Source organism: Dendrobates tinctorius, unplaced genomic scaffold (genome assembly GCF_039654945.1).
Source record: "Dendrobates tinctorius isolate UK_male_01 unplaced genomic scaffold, ASM3965494v1 ptg000004l, whole genome shotgun sequence".
Lineage (NCBI taxonomy): Eukaryota > Metazoa > Chordata > Amphibia > Anura > Dendrobatidae > Dendrobates > Dendrobates tinctorius.
Window position 1 is genome coordinate 38,283,633 of NW_027361672.1, and position 20,807 is coordinate 38,304,439.

General features: G+C 41.4%; 1 protein-coding gene across 2 annotated transcripts in view; it reads left to right on the forward strand.

The window, feature by feature from the left end:
• The window catches only part of BLOC1S5 (biogenesis of lysosomal organelles complex 1 subunit 5), a 109,099-nt gene that overhangs the window by 66,540 nt on the left and 21,752 nt on the right, over positions 1–20,807 (forward strand). For both annotated transcript variants that reach the window (XM_073567021.1, XM_073567013.1), the window contains exons 3-4: positions 2,249–2,378; positions 13,037–13,095. In XM_073567021.1, the coding sequence (XP_073423122.1) occupies positions 2,249–2,378; positions 13,037–13,095 (189 nt within the window). The remainder of the gene's footprint in view (positions 1–2,248; positions 2,379–13,036; positions 13,096–20,807) is intronic.

A 20,807-nucleotide genomic window follows, 5' to 3' on the forward strand; every position in this document is an offset into this window, starting at 1 on the left:
TAAGATGCCAAAAATTTTTTTTCCTAGCCACTGATACCTGGGGCTAGGTATATACGGTCAATATATGTAATAGGCAGCAGCTGACAGTAATGGAATGGACCCTCTTGATGTATACAATATCTAGATACCCACATACAGTGCCTGCATGAATTGCACTGACGTGTGTGTATATAGCCACATACACTCCCTTGCCAACCTAGCACTGCAATCTATATACCCCCGTAATTAGTCCTTAGAAGGACTGTTAGTTTAGCTGGATTTGTGTATTCTATGATGGTATACCCACACTAACTTATAAACCCCCAATTCGGACCCTATCTCAGCAGCAGCTCTCCCTACACTGTCTGTCTGATTTCCAGATGTGACTGTGATGAGCAGGGCGGCGGCAGGTCTCTTATAGACCTGATGACTGTGTGCTCAGCCAATCGCTGTAATACCACAACAAAGATGGCTGTGGCATTACAGTGCATGGCAGACAATTCCTGCATGTTGATTGGCAATCTAAAGAGCGCCAAACTTGTAGGGCGTAGACCCGAGCTCCCGCCGAATAATCCCGGAAATGCTCCTTTCACTCAAATATACCTATAAAGAGAAAAATCTGACAAACTGAAAAAGAAAAGAAAAAAAAAAAAAAAAAAAAAAAAAAATATATATATATATATATATATATATATATATATATATATATATATATACATACTCCAATCCTGGTATACATGGCCCCCATCAGAACAGCGTAAAAAAAAAAATCGACTGCTTATAATCCGAGGACAGCTGCCGGAGTACTCCATGCCGCCCACGCCTGGGACTATGGGCGTGTGAAGCAGTGCTCCATTGATGTTTAATAGTGGGCACAGTGTTGGCTGGAACCATCAGCTTCCTGCAGCTGCCGGCGATCACGTGTACCCGCTACTAAAGAGAATGAATATTCACTGCTCTCCACTCCCATAGGCTTGAGGAGCAGTGAATATTCTTTCTCTTGAATAGTTGGATAGCCGAGCCGATGCAGGAGCTACGGTTAACATTGTGCCAGCTGCTAAGGAGAAATGAATATTCACTGCTCCACACGGCCATAGTCCCTCACCTCTCAATGCTGGCTTCAGTGCATAGAGGTGGGAGGGGCTATGGGCCGCACCAGGCGGCTCGTGCCTCCTGTGACCCACAGCTTCGCTGCTACAACACCTCTCTATCCACAGCTACAGCAGGAACATCCAGACTATAAGACGCATCCCCCATTTTAAGTGCATCTTAGGCCTCTTTCACACTTCCGTTTTTGACAATCAGTCAAGATCCGCCAATTTTGAAAAAAAACGGATCCGCCATTTCTCTTTGCGGATCCGGTTTTTTTCCCCATTGCCTTTCATTATTGGCGGATCCTGACTGATTGCCGTCCATTGCATCCGTTTTTGTGAGGATCCGCCACAATGTTAGTGTCCGTCAACATCCTCAAAGATTTCCAAACGGAGCTTGCAACGTTTTTTTGGCCGGCGGATCCTCCAGACACTGAATTAACCCCAAAATCTGTCTGGGTGCCGGACCAACAAAAAATTATTTTTCTTTCTCTTTCTTTCTCTTTCTCTCTCTTTCTCTCTCTCTCTCTTTCTCTCTTTCCCTCTTTCTCTCTTTCTCTCTTTCTCTCTTTCCCTCTTTCTCTCTTTCTCTCTTTCTCTCTTTCTCTCTTTCTCTCTTTCCCTCTTTCCCTCTTTCCCTCTTTCCCTCTTTCCCTCTTTCCCTCTTTCTCTCTTTCTCTCTTTCTCTCTTTCCCTCTTTCCCTCTGCCTCTTCCCGGCCAGCGGTTCCTTTAAATTTCCTCATTTTCAGGATCCGTCTAAAAACGGATCCTGTACCATCAGTTGAGAACGGATCCGCTTTTCTGCCTTTTTGCCGGATTTTAACTGATGCAAATAACTGAAGTGTGAAAGAGGCCTAAGTCTGAAAAATGTTACGCATCTGCTACTGACAAAACTATCTAGCATGGAGTTGGGTTCTGCTTCCACTTGCCAGCCACAGGATGGGTAATTTTAGGATTGATTCTTTTGCACAAGCATTAATAGTGTTGTCCTTGGCAAAAAAACCTCTTAGTTAACCAAAGGCTTGTGAATGTATAAAGTAATAAAAGAAGCTGCTGCTTGTCCTTCTTGGCTTCAGAAGTGATTTCTCATCAACTGTACACGTGACTGCTGCAGTCAATCACTGTCATCGCTATAAAGAATATTATGTAATTGTATTTCTTTGTCTCTGCTTTTAAGGAAAAACGTGCACATAGAGAACTGAGGGTTCTAGAAAATGTGAAAAGCAGCATATCTGAAACCAGTGATCACGTTCTTCCAAGATGTATGGATGTGATGCAAGATCAGTTTGGACCGGTGCTGAAATTACGTAAGTTTATTGCATGACAACAAATAATTTATCTTAATTCCCTGCTAGAAAAAATAGACTTGGCTTAGGCAGACCTGAAAATTTGGGTGGTGCCTAATAACAGGCTTTGCCAATATTTCCATTGGATGTCCACACTCTTGTTCTATGTTAGGAGTGTTGGTATTAAGTTGAAATCACTTGGTCCTCAGCGCTGAAGCAAGCGCATAAGGCTGTGTTCACATGGAGTTTTTGGATCCGTTCAAACACTTGTGCAGGACACTTAAACTCTTCCTATTAATTTACTATTCATGTGATTTTAGTTTTTGATTATGGTGTGGTGTGTGTTTGTATTTGAAGTGGTCCTGCTGGAATCCCTCTAAAATAACTTCCCCAGGGATGAAAAATCTCTTCCAAAACCTCTTCAATAAAAGGGAAACTCCAAAAATCTTTTGTGAGCATTAGTCTATGGGTATGTGCACATATCTTTTAAATTCAGGCAAGCCTGCCGACCTTTTTGGAGGGTTTTTTTGGGATGTCTTTTTCACTGTCATTTTTATTTTACTCCATTCAATAATGATGAAACCACTAGTGTGTTTTTAATTTTTGCTGTAAAAAAACAAACAAAACAAAATTGATGGTAAAATACTCAGACATCCCAGCAGTTCTGCAGTTTTCAAGCTTTCACATTGACTGACTTATGTTGTAAAGTGCAAAGCATCTGAGTGGAAAATGATAGAAAAATGAACATGTCACTTTTTCATCCGCTTGTCTTTTTTAAAAATCGGAGTTAAGAGGTTCAAAAGCCTGAACATTTGACAAGCAGGTCTTTTTATATAAAAAAAAAATCATGGGTTCATTGTTCTGAGTGTCTTCTAATTGGTTTTTCAGGCAAATTCTACCTGAAAGACATTGAATGCACATACCCTTGGACCACGTTCAAATTGTTTTGGCTTTTTTTGCGTTCAAAAGCCTGTGGATCCCCAAGAAAAACACTTCTCTCAGAATTCTGTGAAACTAGCCTAAAGGACGTGGGCAGAGGAGAGGGAGGATATTTAAGACAATGAGGTCCTCCCCAAAACCCTCCTGAAATGACACTCAGAATTGCAAATGTTCATTCTTTTATGTAAAACTAGCTGAAGAGCCCAGCGTTGCCCGGGCATAGTCAAAGTGTGTGTGTATGTCCGGGATAGGCATCCGCACCGTCGCAGCTACAGCCACAAATATGGCACAGTCACACGTCTGGACCCCGAGAGCGTCCTAAGCTATGTTGTGAGGCGAAATTTTAACCTCGCGCGTTCCAATTCACCAATTTTGCCCCTGTCTACATAATAGGGAAACAGTGTGTGCGTATCAAGCCCCGCCCCTCATTATGATGTCACAATGGTTTCCATGGCGACGCTGATGTCGTCATAGGTTGCAAGCCCCGCCGCTCATTATGTCATAATGGTTGACTATATGATGGAGGATGTGTGATGGGTATATGGGCACTGGACTGTGGGATGGAGGATATGTATGACGGGTATATGGGCACGGGACTATGGGATGGAGAATATGTATGATGGGTATATGGGCACGGAACTATGGGATGGCAGATATGTATGATGGGTAAATGGGCACGGAACTATGGGATGGAGGATATGTATGATGGGTATATGGGCATGGGACTATGAGATGAAGGATGTGTGATGGGTATTTGGGCACTCGACTATGGGATGGCGAATATGTATGATGGGTATATGGGCACGGAACTATGGGATGGCGGATATGTATGATGGGTATATGGGCACGGGACTATGGGATGGAGGATAATTATAATTTGTTATAACTAACCACAGTTCGTTACTATGCCCGGGCAGCGCCGGGCTCTTCAGCTAGCGCGTGTGTGTGTGTGTGTGTGTGTGTGTGTGTGTGTGTGTGTGTGTGTGTGTGTGTATATATATATATAATATATATTCTAATATTCATTCATAGTCACATCTTGACCACAACAGGTTGCACCGCCTGTTTTTGTTTTGCCAGTAGCGACCAATCACTGAGCATCTTTCATGATGAAAGCTGAGCTGTGATTGGTTGCTATGAGCAACAGATTTCCTTGTAGACAGTTGTGGTAACTGAGGCCTATTATTCTTATCATTTCCATGCTGTTATCGTCCTTCTGTAAAGCTAGAAATAACATAATTTATTACTGTGCCGAAACAGAACGCCCTCTGACACAGACTGCAGGGGGAGCCCAGAATCAGGAACTTCTTGGTCTGGCATGAAGCATCCTGATTAATTTAAAAATTCAAACACAGATTAAAATAGAAACACAAGACGGATTTCTCCAACCCAGGTGTCATTTTAATCAGTATAACAGCACCAACCTGACAATGTTGGCTCTGACGGGATGATGCGGGATATTAGGGCTAGTAGTCCGGTGGCTCTGACGGGATGATGTGGAATAATAGAGTGAGTGTGTCTTTGCGGAGTGGGCGGGGCTATACACTCAGATATAGAGAGAGAGATATGATCATTATAATGTGTTATAGCTAACCACAGTTAGTTACTATGCCTGGGCAACGCTGGGCTCTTCAGCTATTTGCACATAAAACATTTCACGTCATATATTCAACACTACAGATTTGCAACACATGATTACCTGAGTATTGATAGTATTTTATTTTCAACTCATTCAAGAGCCTTTTGATAAACAACATTTTTGTTTTTTTCCTTCCGGTGCAAAGATGAACAGATTTTTGGCAGTTCCAACTTTTGAACAGGCCACGTAAAGTTGACCATGAGAAAAGCATGGAGATTGCATAACGATCCCTACTACTTTCAACGACTGTGCACTAATTGCAATAAATCGTATTGTATACACAGCCTACTTCTTCTGCAGCACCACACTTTTCTCCTTTTAGACATTGTTCACACATTATTTGGTCAGTATTTTTACCTCAGTATTTGTAAGCTAAAACTTTGAGTAAAACAATCAGAGGAAAAGTATATTAGCAACACGTCACCACTTTTGTATTTTTCTCCCACTCGTGGTTTTGGCTTATAAATACTGAGGTAAAATACTGACCAAATAATGAACGTGTGAATGTGGCCTTATATACAGCCTCCATCTGCAGTGCCTCACTCTTCACTATACACAGCCTCATACTGCAGCAGCACCTCATGCCTCTTTTTTCTCCCTCACGCCTTTTTTCCCCTCACGTGCACAGCAACTTCCTTTTATGAGCACAGCGGTGTAATCCATGAGGCTACTCCCTCTCCTTTGATGTCATGCCTCACTGGAGCAACACCATTCTAGACATGACTGAACCTAGATGTGGCTTGTGCCTGCCCACGCACTGATACTCTGAAGGCAGTGTCCCTGATTGTAGCTCACAGCGGCTGGGATGTCACAGCTGGTGAGTTTTGCAGGGTGGCTTTCGAGGTGAAGGTGTCTCCGCCTATGTGCGCTAACAATGTGGGCCGTGTGGATGGAGCTTTGCATGCGGAGTGGGCGTGGCTTGACACACACGCACCGCTTGCACTCGGGATCGGAAATACATGCAGCCGCACAATCCCGTCCGAGTGCCGGCGGCAGTGACAGGTATTGATGCGAGAGACTAGAGCAAGTTTCTCGCATTGCAGTTGCAAGTGTGACCCTGGCCATATATAGATTATACATGTTTAATCTTTTGGGCATCTTTTAACTGGTTCAGGATTCCAAAGATTCCAATCTGTTAAAAGAAGTGGCCTGGCCATTCTCCAGTCGTTTTCTGCTTTGGAGGCGCTGTTCTTTACGTTTACAAATCCATGGGAAGGCACAAAAGACATCTGGACATCTTTTTGAGCATTTTTAACATTTTTTTCCTCCAAAACTGCTCAGTTTCTTCATTGTTGAATAGAATTAAAAAAGAAGAAAAACTGTGGGAAACGTCAGTAGAAAAGATGCCAAAAAAATGCTAAAACTAAAGCTCTCAGGAAACACTTTAAGGCTGTGTGCCCACGTATCAATTTTTAAGCGTTTTTGCCGCGATTTTCGGCGCGAAAACATTTAAAAATCGTGTACAGAACGCCCCCCATGCATTCCTATGGCATTCCACACATGGTGTGCTAATGCTGCGCTTTTTTACACAGCGGAATCGCATCGCGGAAAAAATCGCAGCATGGTTATTCTTTTGTGCGGAATCGCAAAGAATTGCCGCGATTCCGCACCCATAGGAATGCATGAGAATCGCTTACTTCCCGCATGTGGCTATGCACACCATGCGGGAAGTTAAGCGTCTCATGTGCGGTTGGTACCCACGGTGTGGAGGAGAGGAGACTGTCCTCCAGGCCCTGGGTATCATACCCCTGTAAAAAAAAAGAATAAAAAATCGGGGTATATTTACCTTCCGGCGTCACGCGCTGCATTCCCGGCCTCAGCGTTCCCAGTAATGCCTTGCGGCAAGGTCCTGTAATGACGTAGTCTCGCGTGACTCTTAGCGGTCTCGCGAGATCAACGTTATCACAGGTCTCGCAAGGCATTACTGGGAACGCTGAGGCCCGGGATGGCAGCGCGGGGACGTCGGAAGGTAAATATACCCTGATTTTATTTTTTTTTTTAGCATTTTAACATTCTATCTTTTACTATTGATGCCGCATAGGCGGCCTCAATAGTAAAAAGCTGCTCACACTTGTCAAACACTATGTTTGACGAGTGTGACCAACCTGTCAATCACTTTCCAAGCGATGCTTCAAATCGCTTGGAAAGTGCTTGAATATCGCACGCGAAAATCGCTGCAAAATTGCGATCATAATTGCGGTGAAATCGCGCTGAAAAAATCGCTCGATTTCTGGGAAGGAGTCCGGTTTTTAGTGTCCGGAATGAGACGCTACGTGGGCACATAGCCAAAAGCAAAGTTCCAGACAGTTATATACACAATCTTATTGATAGTCATGTACGGATTACATGGTTTTTTTTGTTTAGTTTTTTCCTACTGTGGAAACGCTCTGGAAAAAAAAAATGTTTTTTGCTTGCTCTTGTTTACCGGCGGATTTTCCTCATCCAGTGGAATGCTATTGGTTAAATCCTAGAAAACTCTGCGTACTCTCAAAACGAAATCGACTTGACGGATTTGAAACACGCACCACAGCTCCGTTTACGTTGAGTAAAAATAAGCACAGTGTGCATGAGATCTCTAGAGTTCTCATTCACTGGAACTGTAAGATGCTGCATTTTTGATGCAGTGAAAATACGAAGCAATAAAAACTTAAAGATAACTCCTCATGGGCACACAGTCTTAGGGTTTACAAAACACCAGAAATAAGGAGTTTTCTGAAGCCTCTTCAACCTGACAAACTGTCCCTCCTAGCTTCCTTATAAAGAAGAGAAAAGTGTGATCATAACATCAGGGTGACAAGTATTTTGTCTGATAGGATAAAGAATCTAAGCTAAAAATGGTTGAATAGAATGACCTGGCTTGAATGTATACCATCCTGAGTAATAACGTGTGTTGTCTTGGCACTTCATGGTTTTGACAAAACTCACATTTTATCTATGGAAATGTAGCTGTGAGTGAGTTCTCCAGGTTCTGATCTAAGCGACTGCAGTTGTCAGCTCCATGCTACCTCTGCACCCTGTGACAGAAAAATGTTTGCTGGTCTTTCTTAATAAATGGCCGGAATAAACCTGAAGGGAAAACCTCAGAGCGACACACACTGTATTTCATAGATGGCAGCAGGTTGCCCCTTGGGCTACACAACTCGTCGTATGCTCTAGTCTCCTTTCGGCACTGCAGATAACCTTCTGCTGATGTTTCCTTTCTGAGGATCAGTGTCCATGGCTGATTGTACCTTGTATTGCCACCAGCCTGGATTTTGAGCATTATGACGGCGGGTCATATGCGAGGCTCTCCTCACAAAACACACCATTTTCAAACCTCAAATTAAGATTCGGTGAGATTAGCCTAAACTTTTTGCCTTCCGGTTATTCAGCGGTAAAGTCCAGTAATGCATTCAAGACTGGGCTTCAAAACCCCGATCTCTGGAATTTGAGGGGTCCCAGCAGATGTCCCTCAGCGATCAGCAAGTTAACCTCTATCCTGTGGAGTAATCCTTTTAAGTTCAGAGTCGGTTTAACCTCACTTTCTCAAGAGAGACTGATTGTAAGGTTATAGTCACACATTACATATAGACTGTGACTTTCCAGTTACACATTCTTATTACAGTAGCAGTGTTGTGGATTTAACAAACCACCACATACTAAAATTTTATGCTGTGGATTTTCCACTGATATTAAACTGCAAACTGTGAAATCTGGGGCAACAGAAGCTGAATAATATGCTGCGTCTGAGGTTTATTAAAGAAGTGTGGACGCACCCTATACTTATAGTAACTTTCCTTTACAATAAGCCTTCCCCCATAAATCATTGGTACCCCTGAAAAGAATAAAATTTGTATGTTTTTCTCCTCCATTTCTTCTCAATTCACAGGTAAAATATGTATTCAGGAACTGCAGATTTTCCGGATAGGAGAGAACAGTTGGTGCGCATAAAGTCACAGATGCTGTTTAATGGGTTTTTTTTCCCAACATCGTAAATGGTTAAAAGTAATAGGGCATCATTGAAATGTACATCTTCTTAAAAAATCCCCTCCATTCTCAGTAACTTAAGGATTTTTAATTCTCTTGTATACTGCTTATTGTCTAGGCTTCCAGCCACATCCGAGGAGACGAGTCTCCTAGTTAGAGTGCAGTGCTTGTAAGCACTGCTCTCAAGCTCGCCATTTTGCCGGTGCGTTCCTGAAGTGCCATGTTGACAATTACCCCTTTAACTATACTATATAGCTGTTTTCTCACATTGTATGTGCTTTAAACCTTTTTGCTGCAGCAAGCAAAATGCATGTTTCTTGCCACTTTAATCCGCAGCAATTTTTTTTTTTTTTTTGCCTTAGCCGTACTGTAGCCCCAAGCAAAATGTGACTGTAGTGCTTCCCCAAAATGTATATAGTCATCCCTTCTAATCATGAAGGCCAAGTATTTCAGTTACATCTATTGTAAACGGGTGCATAAGATGAAGTACTTGGCAATGCGTATACTAACATTGGTAGTGGTATGGCTCACATGATCTGGATTGTGCATCTTAAGTCCACAGCACTTTACAGCACAACATTATTCTAAACACCCACTATTACATTACAGGGGAAATATGAATGAAATGAGCGAATACTGTGGATTTTCACAGCTGTTGTCACCCTATTCCATGCTCTGTGATAAAGTCAGGTGAGATCCGCAGCCAAAGTAACGCATGCAGATTTTGTTTTGGATCTTGACCAAATCCTTTTGCCGCATTCGCATTGGCGCGAGAAATGAAGTATTGCATTGTGTACATTGAAATTAATGTGGTTCCTGGTTTTTCACTGGCAAATGTGGCCAACGAACGTAAAAACCTTGCTTTGGCTAAGCCAGTTTCCCACATCTGCCAAATGCAGAATAATGGGCTTAGATATCAACACCTAGCTCGTCAGCGGGTCTTCTCACTGGAGTTAACGAGCTCACATATGCCTATGAGGCAGATATTATGGGTTAGGAGACCCCCCGCTTGGTCTGGGTGTTGGGATCTGGACACACAAGTCATGATATAACTTAGAATGCTATATCAAAGGGAATTTGTAAGTGGGTCTTCTAAATCAGACAACTCTTATAATATTTCCTGATTACTATAGTGATGTCTTCGTGTACAGCTCAATATCCTCCTACCTGTATATTTCTGCTTCCAGACCACTTCTAAGTTACATACCTCTATATGTTGTTGTTTTATGGGGTTAAGGATTTTGGGAGCCTCTGAGCCTAGAAGCCTTCATTAGTGCAGGCCAGAGTAGGCTTGGTTGGTCCTGCTCACCACAGTCTTATTCCAACATATGCTGTAAAGTCTTAATTGTTTCTGCATAGTCTTACATTCCTGGGATTGACCAAAATATACTGCATATGTCAAAAGGGATGAGAAAAAAAGTGTTTAACTCTTTTTGTGTGCCTTTAGCTCTTGCCAAAAAAGAAGAAAGTGACACGAGCTGGCAAAATATCCCTGAGCTATGTAAAATTCAGTCCTGTTGTGGTTTTAAATCTGGCACCTGGCAAAGTTTTCACACTTGGGAAGTAGCTGGGAAAGTTTCTCATTTTTGATGCCTAAACAGAAAAATGTGGGTTTAAAAAAAAAAAAAAATAAAAAAAATGTCCTCCCCCTCTATCCATTAAAGGGCTGTTTATGCACCTGCGCAGTCTAGAATGGCAAAGACAAGGGGATGCGACCTGCTCTAGATCCGGTGGAAGGTGCCGATGCCACTAGTTCTGGAAGCTTGAAACGTCGCGGCGTGTGCCACCTCCTGTAGAGCAGATGGCATTTCTCAGCAGAGGGTCTGATTACGGGGATCTTCTCCGCTAATAGATGGCATAGGGAATGTAGAAAGGAACTGTTAAATGAAAAATGTATGTGACGTAAATGATGGGGCTCCGTCGGGCGTTGCCTAATCACATGAAGTTTTTGTGTGCGTGTGACATAATTATGTTACTGGGTTTTTCAGGGAAAAGAAGAGGTGTGTTTTTGTTTGTTTGTTTTGTTTTTTTTTATAGCAATCACGCAGCTATATAGTCAGGTGCCAGAGCTCCTTGTCACACGTCCTCGGTTTCCATACTGGCCTTACTTTAAGTGATAATGTTACTTGCATTTTTAAAGCTACTTGTATAAAAGAAACATATGATAGGCGACATACGTATGATCACTGGGACCCCCGTTTTCCTCAGTATAAATATAATGGAGTATATATTTGACTAGCACTCCGTTCACGGTCTATGGCTGCGAAGTCAAACACATTCACGACTGCTGCCATAGACCCATAGAGAATGTAGCGTGGGGCCCACATGCTCACACACTGCTCCATTCAGTAGAAACGTTCTCATGATCTGTGGAGGTCCAGGCTGTTGGGCCCCCTCACCCTTTTTGGCTATTGGACATTCCCCCCCCCCCAGCAATTAATGTATCATATATATATTTTTTTTTTTTGTAAATGGAAAATAACAGCAGTGCCCCCAAATGGGTTTTATTAAATCTGTTTTGCATTGTTTGGCTTTTATTTGCTCTTTGTTTACCAGCATATTCAACTTTGATGTAATCTGTGGTCATAAATAAGCTGAGAGGGGCTCTGAAGAACAGATAATGCTCCGGTCAGAATGAGATCACAGAAATGGCATTACCTTTACAGGGTAAATGGTGCAAACTTTTGAATGAAACTCTGTTGCAAAAAAAATTTATCTATTTTTTTTGCTCAAAATACTTGCATTAAATAAGAAATGGTCTCCAAAGGTGGACAGCCTCTTTAAAGCACAACAACAGCGTTTATTTTTTTATTTCAGTGCTGGGTGCTCCTAACATAAGGTCGCTGCAGCTAATACTGTACTTGCCATTTTGCAGTACCCTGGTTCAACATCGGTACTCCGCCTGGGTATTTTGTGATTACTGTCCCGCAGCGACCTCATGTGTCTACCAAGGACGTAGGCAGTGCCTTGGTCCAGCTGCTATAGAGTACTGATGTGTACACCGGACCCTGGTCCTACAAATCTCTCTGCTTAACTGGCGACTATTGCAATCTAGTTGTAGGGTTTACACAGCCCAAGGGGCACACATCATGACACCGAATAGTCTTGAAAAGATAAAATGGCTGTATCAAATAGACACTCAGCCTTGTTCATATGATAAACAAATGAAATCCTTTATTGAGAGCCAAAAGCTAACATTTACTATCTAATTAAAACCATTGAACAGGACATCCTATAAATCACGATAGGCACGGACAAACTTATAGGGTCAACTCCTGTAGATTATTTTTATAATGAAGTACATTTATCAAAGACAGCATACTTAACAATAAATGTCAGGTGCAACCTATATTCCTAAATTGGCCAGTTATCATAAATAAAGATCTAAAATACTAAGAAAGGTAAAGAGAAAAGGCAGAGATGCCCGGAGGAATCTTGCTCCTTCCCTGCCTGATTAGACTGGTTTTGGATTCGCTCTTTAAGGCTTGTTCACACAATGTGTTCATAATGCATGTTTGTCTCAATTTTCCAAAATTGCAGTAGAAAGCAATCGACCTTTACAGTGATTTCAGAAAATTGCCGTACAGAACTTATTGCAAGCGCATTGTGTGAACATGCCCTTAGGAGAGAACTATTTTTTCATACCACGGTTTTATACTTTGGAGCAGTATTTTCTTCATTTGCTGTGTCACCTATTCATTTATCTGCAAATAATTTGCATCTGACAGTGGGCAGTTTGGTATGGGCATAGAACAAGTCAAATACTTAAATGCTTGTCGGAGCCTTCTAGAACATGTAAATAAAGGAAGTATTTGAGTCTTCGCCTCATCTGTTAACAATCTGTGACTTGTCAAGCCTTTCCTTCCATATGCGCAGCGAGCTCCAAATTCCCATTGCTTGTCAGCAGTATAAAGTGATGGGGCCTTAATCTCCTTTCCTGCTATGGTTTCTCTAAAGCAACGGGGTGCAGTGCACTGAACCGGGGACGCGCAGGTCTCACCCATGGGCACTTCCTGAACATACTGCTAAAATGTTTTACTACAATGAGTCTGCAGCCTACCACACACTGATTTGGACACAGTTTAATCTCGAGGACAGGACAGCTGATTAATCCATTCATATCTGTTTCTTTCAGTGGAAACTGCCAATCACACCATCCATAGGCTCCAGCCTCGAGACCAGGAGAATGGGAAGGTAAACATGGCTCTCAGCTCGTTTTGTCACCAAACTCTGAGATTCACAAAATGTCCAGGAAACCTGTCGAGAAGCTGAAATATCCTGTGAAATCTTTATTTTCTTTTTATTGTATGCGTGATATAGGCAAAGATTACTATAAAGAAGGACCCTAAATACAGCAAATCTGCCCAGATATGCAAACACCTATACTAAAAAACACACTGAAAGGTGGACAACGATACACAGTCGATGCTGTATGCTATGACTGCTCATTACCGAGAAGAATAGATTTTTAACAACATGACAAATGCAAGTTTTGTTACTGGTGATATTTTTGCTGTACATAAAATACACTAACTTCTCTTAATTGCATTTTTTTTATAGTAATTGTTTGCTGGATTATGCCACTGCTTTCTCAGTCCATTTATCCTCCTCTGCCTAATTTTGTCCTTTGCACCATTTTTATGTTTCACTGTTTTATATCCTGAGTTCCGTAACTATTGCACAATTTTCCCCACAGAGCTTCATCAATGATACTATGAAATGGCTGTGGGTAAAATTGTGCAAGAAATATGACACACCAAGCTGTGTAATAAAACGGTGAAAAATAAGTGGTGCAGTGAAAAGAACTAGACAGCGAGTACATAGTAGGATTATTTTTTTTCTTTACGCCTGACAAAATCTACTATCTTGATATCGCATATTATCTGTACAATTCAATTGAAAACCAAACTGATATCTTTTTGGGTGCACAAAATTTCTTTGTTGAAGTACCCTTTGAATTTATGACAGCATTTAATCTTTTTGGGTTGGAGTCGATCAGCGTGGCGCACATCTAAAATTGGCTATTTTTGCCCACTCTTCACAGTAGCACTCTAAATCTGTGAGATTGCAACGGTGTCTACAACATCCTCTGCAGGGCAACCCACAGATTTTCTGATGGATTCAGGTCTGGGCTCAGACTAGGCCATACCAAAACTTTGATCATCTTCTGGCGGAGTCATTCTCTGGTTGGTTTGGAGGTACGCTTAGGGTCATTGTTGTTCTGAACAGTGAAATTTCTAAAGGTTTTGGTTCAAAATTGATACTTGGAATTGTTCCCTTCACCTTGACTAAAGCACCAATTTCAGCTGCAGAAAAAACTGCCCCAAAGTATAATTCTGCCTCAACCATCCTTCACTGTGGGCGCCATGTTATTTTGGTGGTGTGCAGTGGTGGCTTTACGCCAACATACCTTTTGGAATTATGGCCAAAGTCACACCTTGGTCTCATCAGACAATAACATGTTTTAAAATATACAGGAGCATCTCACAAAATTAGAATATTATAAAAAAAACAAAAAAACAAAATTATTTTAGTTTTTCAATTCAAAAAGTGAAACTCATATATTATAGAGTCATTACAAACAGAGTGATGTATTTCAAGTGTTTATTTCTGTTAATGTTGATGATTATAGCTTACAGCCAATGAAAACACAAAAGTCGTTATCTCAGTAAGGCTGTGTGCCCACCTAGCGATTTTTAAGCGTTTTTGCCACGATTTTCGGCGCGAAAACGTTTAAAAATCGTGTACAGAACGCCCCCCATGCATTCCTATGGCATTCCGCACATGCTGTGCTAATGCTGCGCTTTTTTCCGCGGCGGAATCGCATCGCGGGAAAAATCGCAGCATGCTCATTCTTTTGTGCGGAATCGCAAAGAATTGCCGCGATTCCGCACCCATAGGAATGCATGAGAATCGCTTACTTCCCGCATGTGGCTATGCCCACCATGCGGGAAGTTAAGCATCTCATGTGCGGTTGGTACCCACGGTGTGGAGGAGAGGAGACTGTCCTCCAGGCCCTGGGTACCATACCCCTGTAAAAAAAGAATTAAAAATAAAAAATCGGGGTATATTTACCTTCCGGCGTCCCGCGCTGCATTCCCGGCCTAAGCGTTCCCAGTAATGCCTTGCGGCAAGGCCCTGTGATGACGTGGTCTCGCGTGACCCTTGCGGTCTCGCGAGATCGCTATTGCAACGCGAGACTACGTCATCACAGGTCTCGCAAGGCATTACTGGGAACGCTGAGGCCCGGGATGGCAGCGCGGGACGCTGGAAGGTAAATATACCCCAATTTTTTTTATTTTTTTTAGCATTTTAACATTCTATCTTTTACTATTGAGGCCGCATACGCGGCCTCAATAGTAAAAACCTGGTCACACTTGTCAAACACTATGTTTGACGAGTGTGACCAACCTGTCAATCACTTTCCAAGCGATGCTTCAAATCGCTTGGAAAGTGCTTGAATATCGCACACGAAAATCGCGGTGAAATCGCGCGGAAAAAACGCGCGATTTCTGGGAAGGAGTCCGGTTTTCTGTGTGCGTTTTATCACGCAACGTGGGCACATAGCCTAAATTAGAATACTTTATAACACTAGCTTGGAAAAATGATTTTAACATTTGAATTGTTGGCTTACTGAAATGTATGTTCAGTAAATGCACTCAATACTTGGTCGGGGCTCCATTTGCATCAATGCGGCGTGCCATGGAGGCGATCAGCCTGTGGCACTGCTGAGGTGTTATGGAAGCCCAGGTTGCTTTGATAATAGCCTTCTGCTCATCTGCATTGTTGGGTCTGATGTCTCTCATCTATCTCTATGGGGTTAAGGTCAGACAAGTTTGCTGGGCAATCAAACACAGTGATACTGTTGTTTTTAAACAAGGAATTTGTGCTTTATGGCAATGTGGACAGGTGCAAAGTCCTGCTGGAGAATGAAATTTCCATCTCCAAGAAGCTTGTTGACAGAGGGAAGCATGAAGTGCTCTAAAATTTACTGGTAGACGGCTGCGCTGACTTTGCTCTTGATAAAACACAGTGGACCTACACCAGCAGATGACATGGCTCCCTAAACCATCACTGATTGTGGAAACTTCACATTAGACCTCAAGTAGCTTGGATTGTGTGCCTCTCCACTCTTCCTCCACACTCTAGGACCTCGATTTCCAAGGTCTAGTGTGAAGTTACCAGGTACATCCATTTTGATACAGGAAAGATGTATATCTTTGTACCGTGTTAGCCAGTGGATAGAAAAATATTCAGGATTGAGAGTCCTCAGTAGTTGATACCTTTTAATGGCTAACTGAAAAGATGGTAATACATTGCAAGCTTTCGAGACTACTCAGGTCTCTTCATCAGGCTAGACTAATACAAAATCTGAAGTCACATATTTTTTCTAGGCTGTATTGTGCATAAATATGTGACTTCAGATTTTGTATTAGTCTAGCCTGATGAAGAGACCTGAGTAGTCTCGAAAGCTTGCAATGTATTACCATCTTTTCAGTTAGCCATTAAAAGGTATCAACTACTGAGGACTCTCAATCCTGAATATTTTTCAGGTAGGTACATCCATCCATCCATCTCTGGCAAAAATTAAGAGACCACTGCAAAATTTTCATTTTATCTCATTTTTCTCTTTATAGTATTTTTTGAGTAAAATTTAATTTGCTCTTTTATTCTATAAACTACTGACATGTCTCGGAATTTCCAAGCAATAAATTTTGTATTTATTTTCAGAAAACGAGAAATGGTCAAAATAACAAAAAAATGCAGTGCTTGCAGAACTCAAATAATGCTAAGAAAATAAGTTCATAATCATTTGGAAACCACAATACTAATGTTTTAACTCAGGAAGAGTTCAGAAATCAATAGTTTGTGGAATAACCATGATTTTTATTCACAGCTTTCATGCGTCTTTGCATGCCTTCCACCAGTCTTTCGCACTGCTTTTGGGTGACCTTATGCCACTCCTGGTACAAAAATTTAAGCAGATCTTCTTTGTTTGATGGCTTGTGACTATCCATCTTCCGCATGATTATATTCCAGAGGTTTTCAATGGGGTTCAGGTCTGGAGATTGGGCTGGCTATTACAGGGATTTTGATGTGGTGGTCCTTCATCCACACATTGATTGACCTAGCTGTGTGGCATGGCGCATTGTCCTGCTGGAAAAAACAGTCCTCAGAGTTGGGAAACATTGCCTGAGCAGAAGGAATCAACTGTTTTTCCAGGATAACCTTGTTTGTGGCTTGATTCATACGTCCGTCGCAAAGATTAACCTGCCCAATTCGAGCCTTGCTAAAGCATCACCAGATCATCAATGATCTTCCACCAAATTTCACAGTGGGTGCAAGATACTGTGGCTTGTACACCTCTCCAGGTCTCCCTCTAACTATTAGACCACAAGGTGTTGGGCAATGCTGAAAATTAGACTTATCAGAGAAGATTACCTTACTCCAGTCCTCTATGTTCCAAGCCTTATGGTCTTTGGCAAACTTCAGCATGGCTCGCCTTTGCTTCTCATTGATGAAAGGCTTTTTTCTAGCTTTACATGACTTGAGCCCTGCCTCTAGGAGCCTGTTACGAACTGTTCTTGCTGTGCACTTCACCCCAGCTGCCATTTGCCTTTCCTCTTGTAGGTCACTTGATGTCATCCTGCGGTTGCTGAGTGACATTTAAATAAGATGACGGTCATCCCGGTCAGTGGGGAGTCATTTTCGCCCTCTGCCGGTCTGTAGCTTTATTGTCCCCATTGTCTGCAGCTTGACTTTGTTGTAATGGACTGCCGTGTTTGAAATTTTAAGGATTGAGGCAACATGATGCTCACTGTATCCCTCTGCTAGTAAAGCCAGAATTGAGCCGCCCTTTTCCTCACTCAAGACTTTTCTTTTCAACTCCTTTGGCATGGTTAAGTCATTTTTTCATTCCTATTACTTTTTGGATATTACTAGCTCTTGTTTTGCCATCCAGCTTGTCCTATTGCAAGAGGATTGTGAACACCACAGCAGGGATTTTTATACTTTCCTTCGTTAAATAAGATTTGGTTCAGGTGATCACCTAATCAGAAACACATTAAGTAGAATGAGGTGTACTCTGGTTAGAATTCAACTGACACTGGAATGGAATGGCTGCAGACATGTAGAGAAGCTGATTTTTATAAAACTGCACTGGTCTCTTAATTTTTGCCAGAGCTGTGCAATGTAGATAGATATGGAAGGCATTGACAGAATTAATATTGGCCTGTAGCTTGAACACATTACACAATATTTTTAAGGCTGATCTTGTGCCATATTTCATAAACTTCATACATTACTAAACAGATCTTGGACTTAAGCATGCTGAATTTACTTTCAAAATCTGTCAGAATGGCTGTATAATACTTTAAGAAAGTTTAACCCTCCTCCCTGCTGCTGCTGTGATCTCGCACTCCTGAGGACTCATAAGTTATTCACTTTATAGCTAGACTGCTAAACTGCTCGTCTTAATATCCGGATAACACAGATCGTTTTGTACGACACAGAATATATGTTAGAATTATAGCCGCACACAAGCTTTTATTATAGTCTTATCCCTATCTGCTCTTACTGCTATAATAAATATTTTGTTTATTAGAGCACCATTTAAGGCAATCATTCACTACTGGAAAACCTCTACTTAATCAATTCAGGGCCGCATAGAAAATTAAGACATATACTCGCCGTTGGGGCTCATGCTCATTTTCAAGAAAAAGTGACAAGTACAATCCGATAAAAAAAAAAAAATCAGATTGCACTCTGACTATGATTCCCTGCTCATTTGCGTCGTTTTCTTTCTTTCTTTTCAGCTCAAATTGACCTGAGAAAATTGCAGCATGCTGCGATTTACCGCATTTATTGGAGGAGACTCTTAATGCACTCCCATGGAGATTATTGAAGCATGTCCGAAGTAAAAAAAAAAAAATAAAAAATAAGTTTAAATCAACCCCCTTTCACCCCATTCAAAATAAAACAATAAAATGCAGCAATGGTAATCTATCTTTAAAAAAGGATTAACTTGACCGCTAAATGGGTAGCGAGAAAAAGTCAAAATGCCAGAATTAAGTTGTTTTGGTTGTCATGACATTGCATTAAAATCCAAGAACGGGCGATCAAAAGATTGTATCTGCACCAAAATGGTATCAATAAAAACGTAAGCTCGGCACTCAAATAATAAGCCCTCAACAACCTGAGATCATGAAAAATGAAGATGCTATGGTCTCGGAAAATGGCGCTTTTTTTTTTTTTTTTTTTTTTTTAAACAGAATTTGGATTTTTTTTTGACCACTTAAGTAAAAAAAAAGAAGCTAGACATTTTTGGTGTCTATGAACTTGTAATTAACTGGAGAATCATAATTGCAGGTCCAGTTTAGCTTTTGGTGAACATGGTGAAGAAAAAAAAATCCAAAAAACTGTTGTGGAATTGCACTTTTTTTGCAGTTTAAAGAGTCATGGACGCTAAGCGCAATTAAAGGTACAAAGCTGCAGGTTACAAGACAAAGCCACCTAGTTTGTCCAATAAAAACAATTAAATGTATAGTTTAGAACTTGCGCTATGAATGTACCCTAAAATAATAGATAAATACTATCAGCTATATAATAAAAGACAGTAACAAAATGCTTAGTAATAACAATTGAGGTCAACTTTGACACAAGGCAAGGTTTTTAATATTAGACAGTGTAGGACTATCCCAAACAGAGTTACCGTGTCGTGGTGGGATAGCTTTCATGCTACTTTTGATCAAAAACAGTATCACTAAAAACTCTGTATTATTTAGATGCACTTTTGCTTTTACTTATTTAGTTACAGCAGGGTTTTTGCTCACTTTGTCTTTTGCAGGTTTTATCAGCTATATAATAAAAGACTTAGTAACAAAAAGCTTAGTAATAAAAATAAGTGCCAATAAAGGGTTACCTTGGTATGTGCTCTGAAACTGAATAGAGGTAGTAGCCTTTAGAGGAAGGTCCTATAGGGAAAGCTGGATGATCCTCTTTTCAGAGCTAAAATGAAAGGTGGTTACCTTTTACGGAAGGTCCTGTAGGAAAAGCTGGGTGATCCTGCCAATAAAGGGTTACCTTAATGTGAGTTCTGAGACTGAATGGATAAGTGGTAGCCTTTAAAGGAAGGTCCTATAGAGAAAGCTGGATAGTCCTCTTCTCAGAGCTAAAAAGAAAGGTGGTTGCCTTTTAAGGAAGGTCCTGTGAGAAAAGCTGGGTGATCCTGCTTTATATGAGAAAAGCTCAATACCTCCGTTCACAGTTGTTAAACTCTGCACTCTCTGGCCCATCCCTGACGAAGGAATCAGTGCATTCCGTAACGCGTAGGACAGCTTTTTTGGCCCCCTGTGCCTTCCTTAGCCAGAGATCATTATTGGTTGTCTGAGGAATTTTCTGTCACGCTAGGCACGAAATTGGTCAAGATTCACTGCTGGCAGCTCCATCTGCAATTGCTGATCAATGATGTGCTTAATGGCATACCCGTCTAGAGATGATCCAGCTTGTGGTAGCAAGCATGTTTAGGCTATGCAGGCTACTTTCAGAGACACAAGAAACACATTTGTTTTGCAAAACAGCTCCTGTAACACTTCGGAGAAATTAAAACTGTTGGAGAAAAATAGCACAATAGGGTCTTATCCGAGATTAAGTAGTTAATGCAAAGTAATAGCACTCACCAGAGGTAGCTTAAGACAAGCGTTGGAGAGATTCGCTGCTGCAGATCCATGGATCCACAAGGAACCGGCCGTTGAGAATACAATATGGGAGAACGTGGTCAAATTCTGCGCTGCTGAATCACTGTAGTCCAAAGGGATTATTAAAAGTGGTCTTTATTCAACGCGTTTCAGAGTTTCAAAGAACTCCCAAAACCTTGTGAAATGACAAATGCCAGTGGGCAATGCATA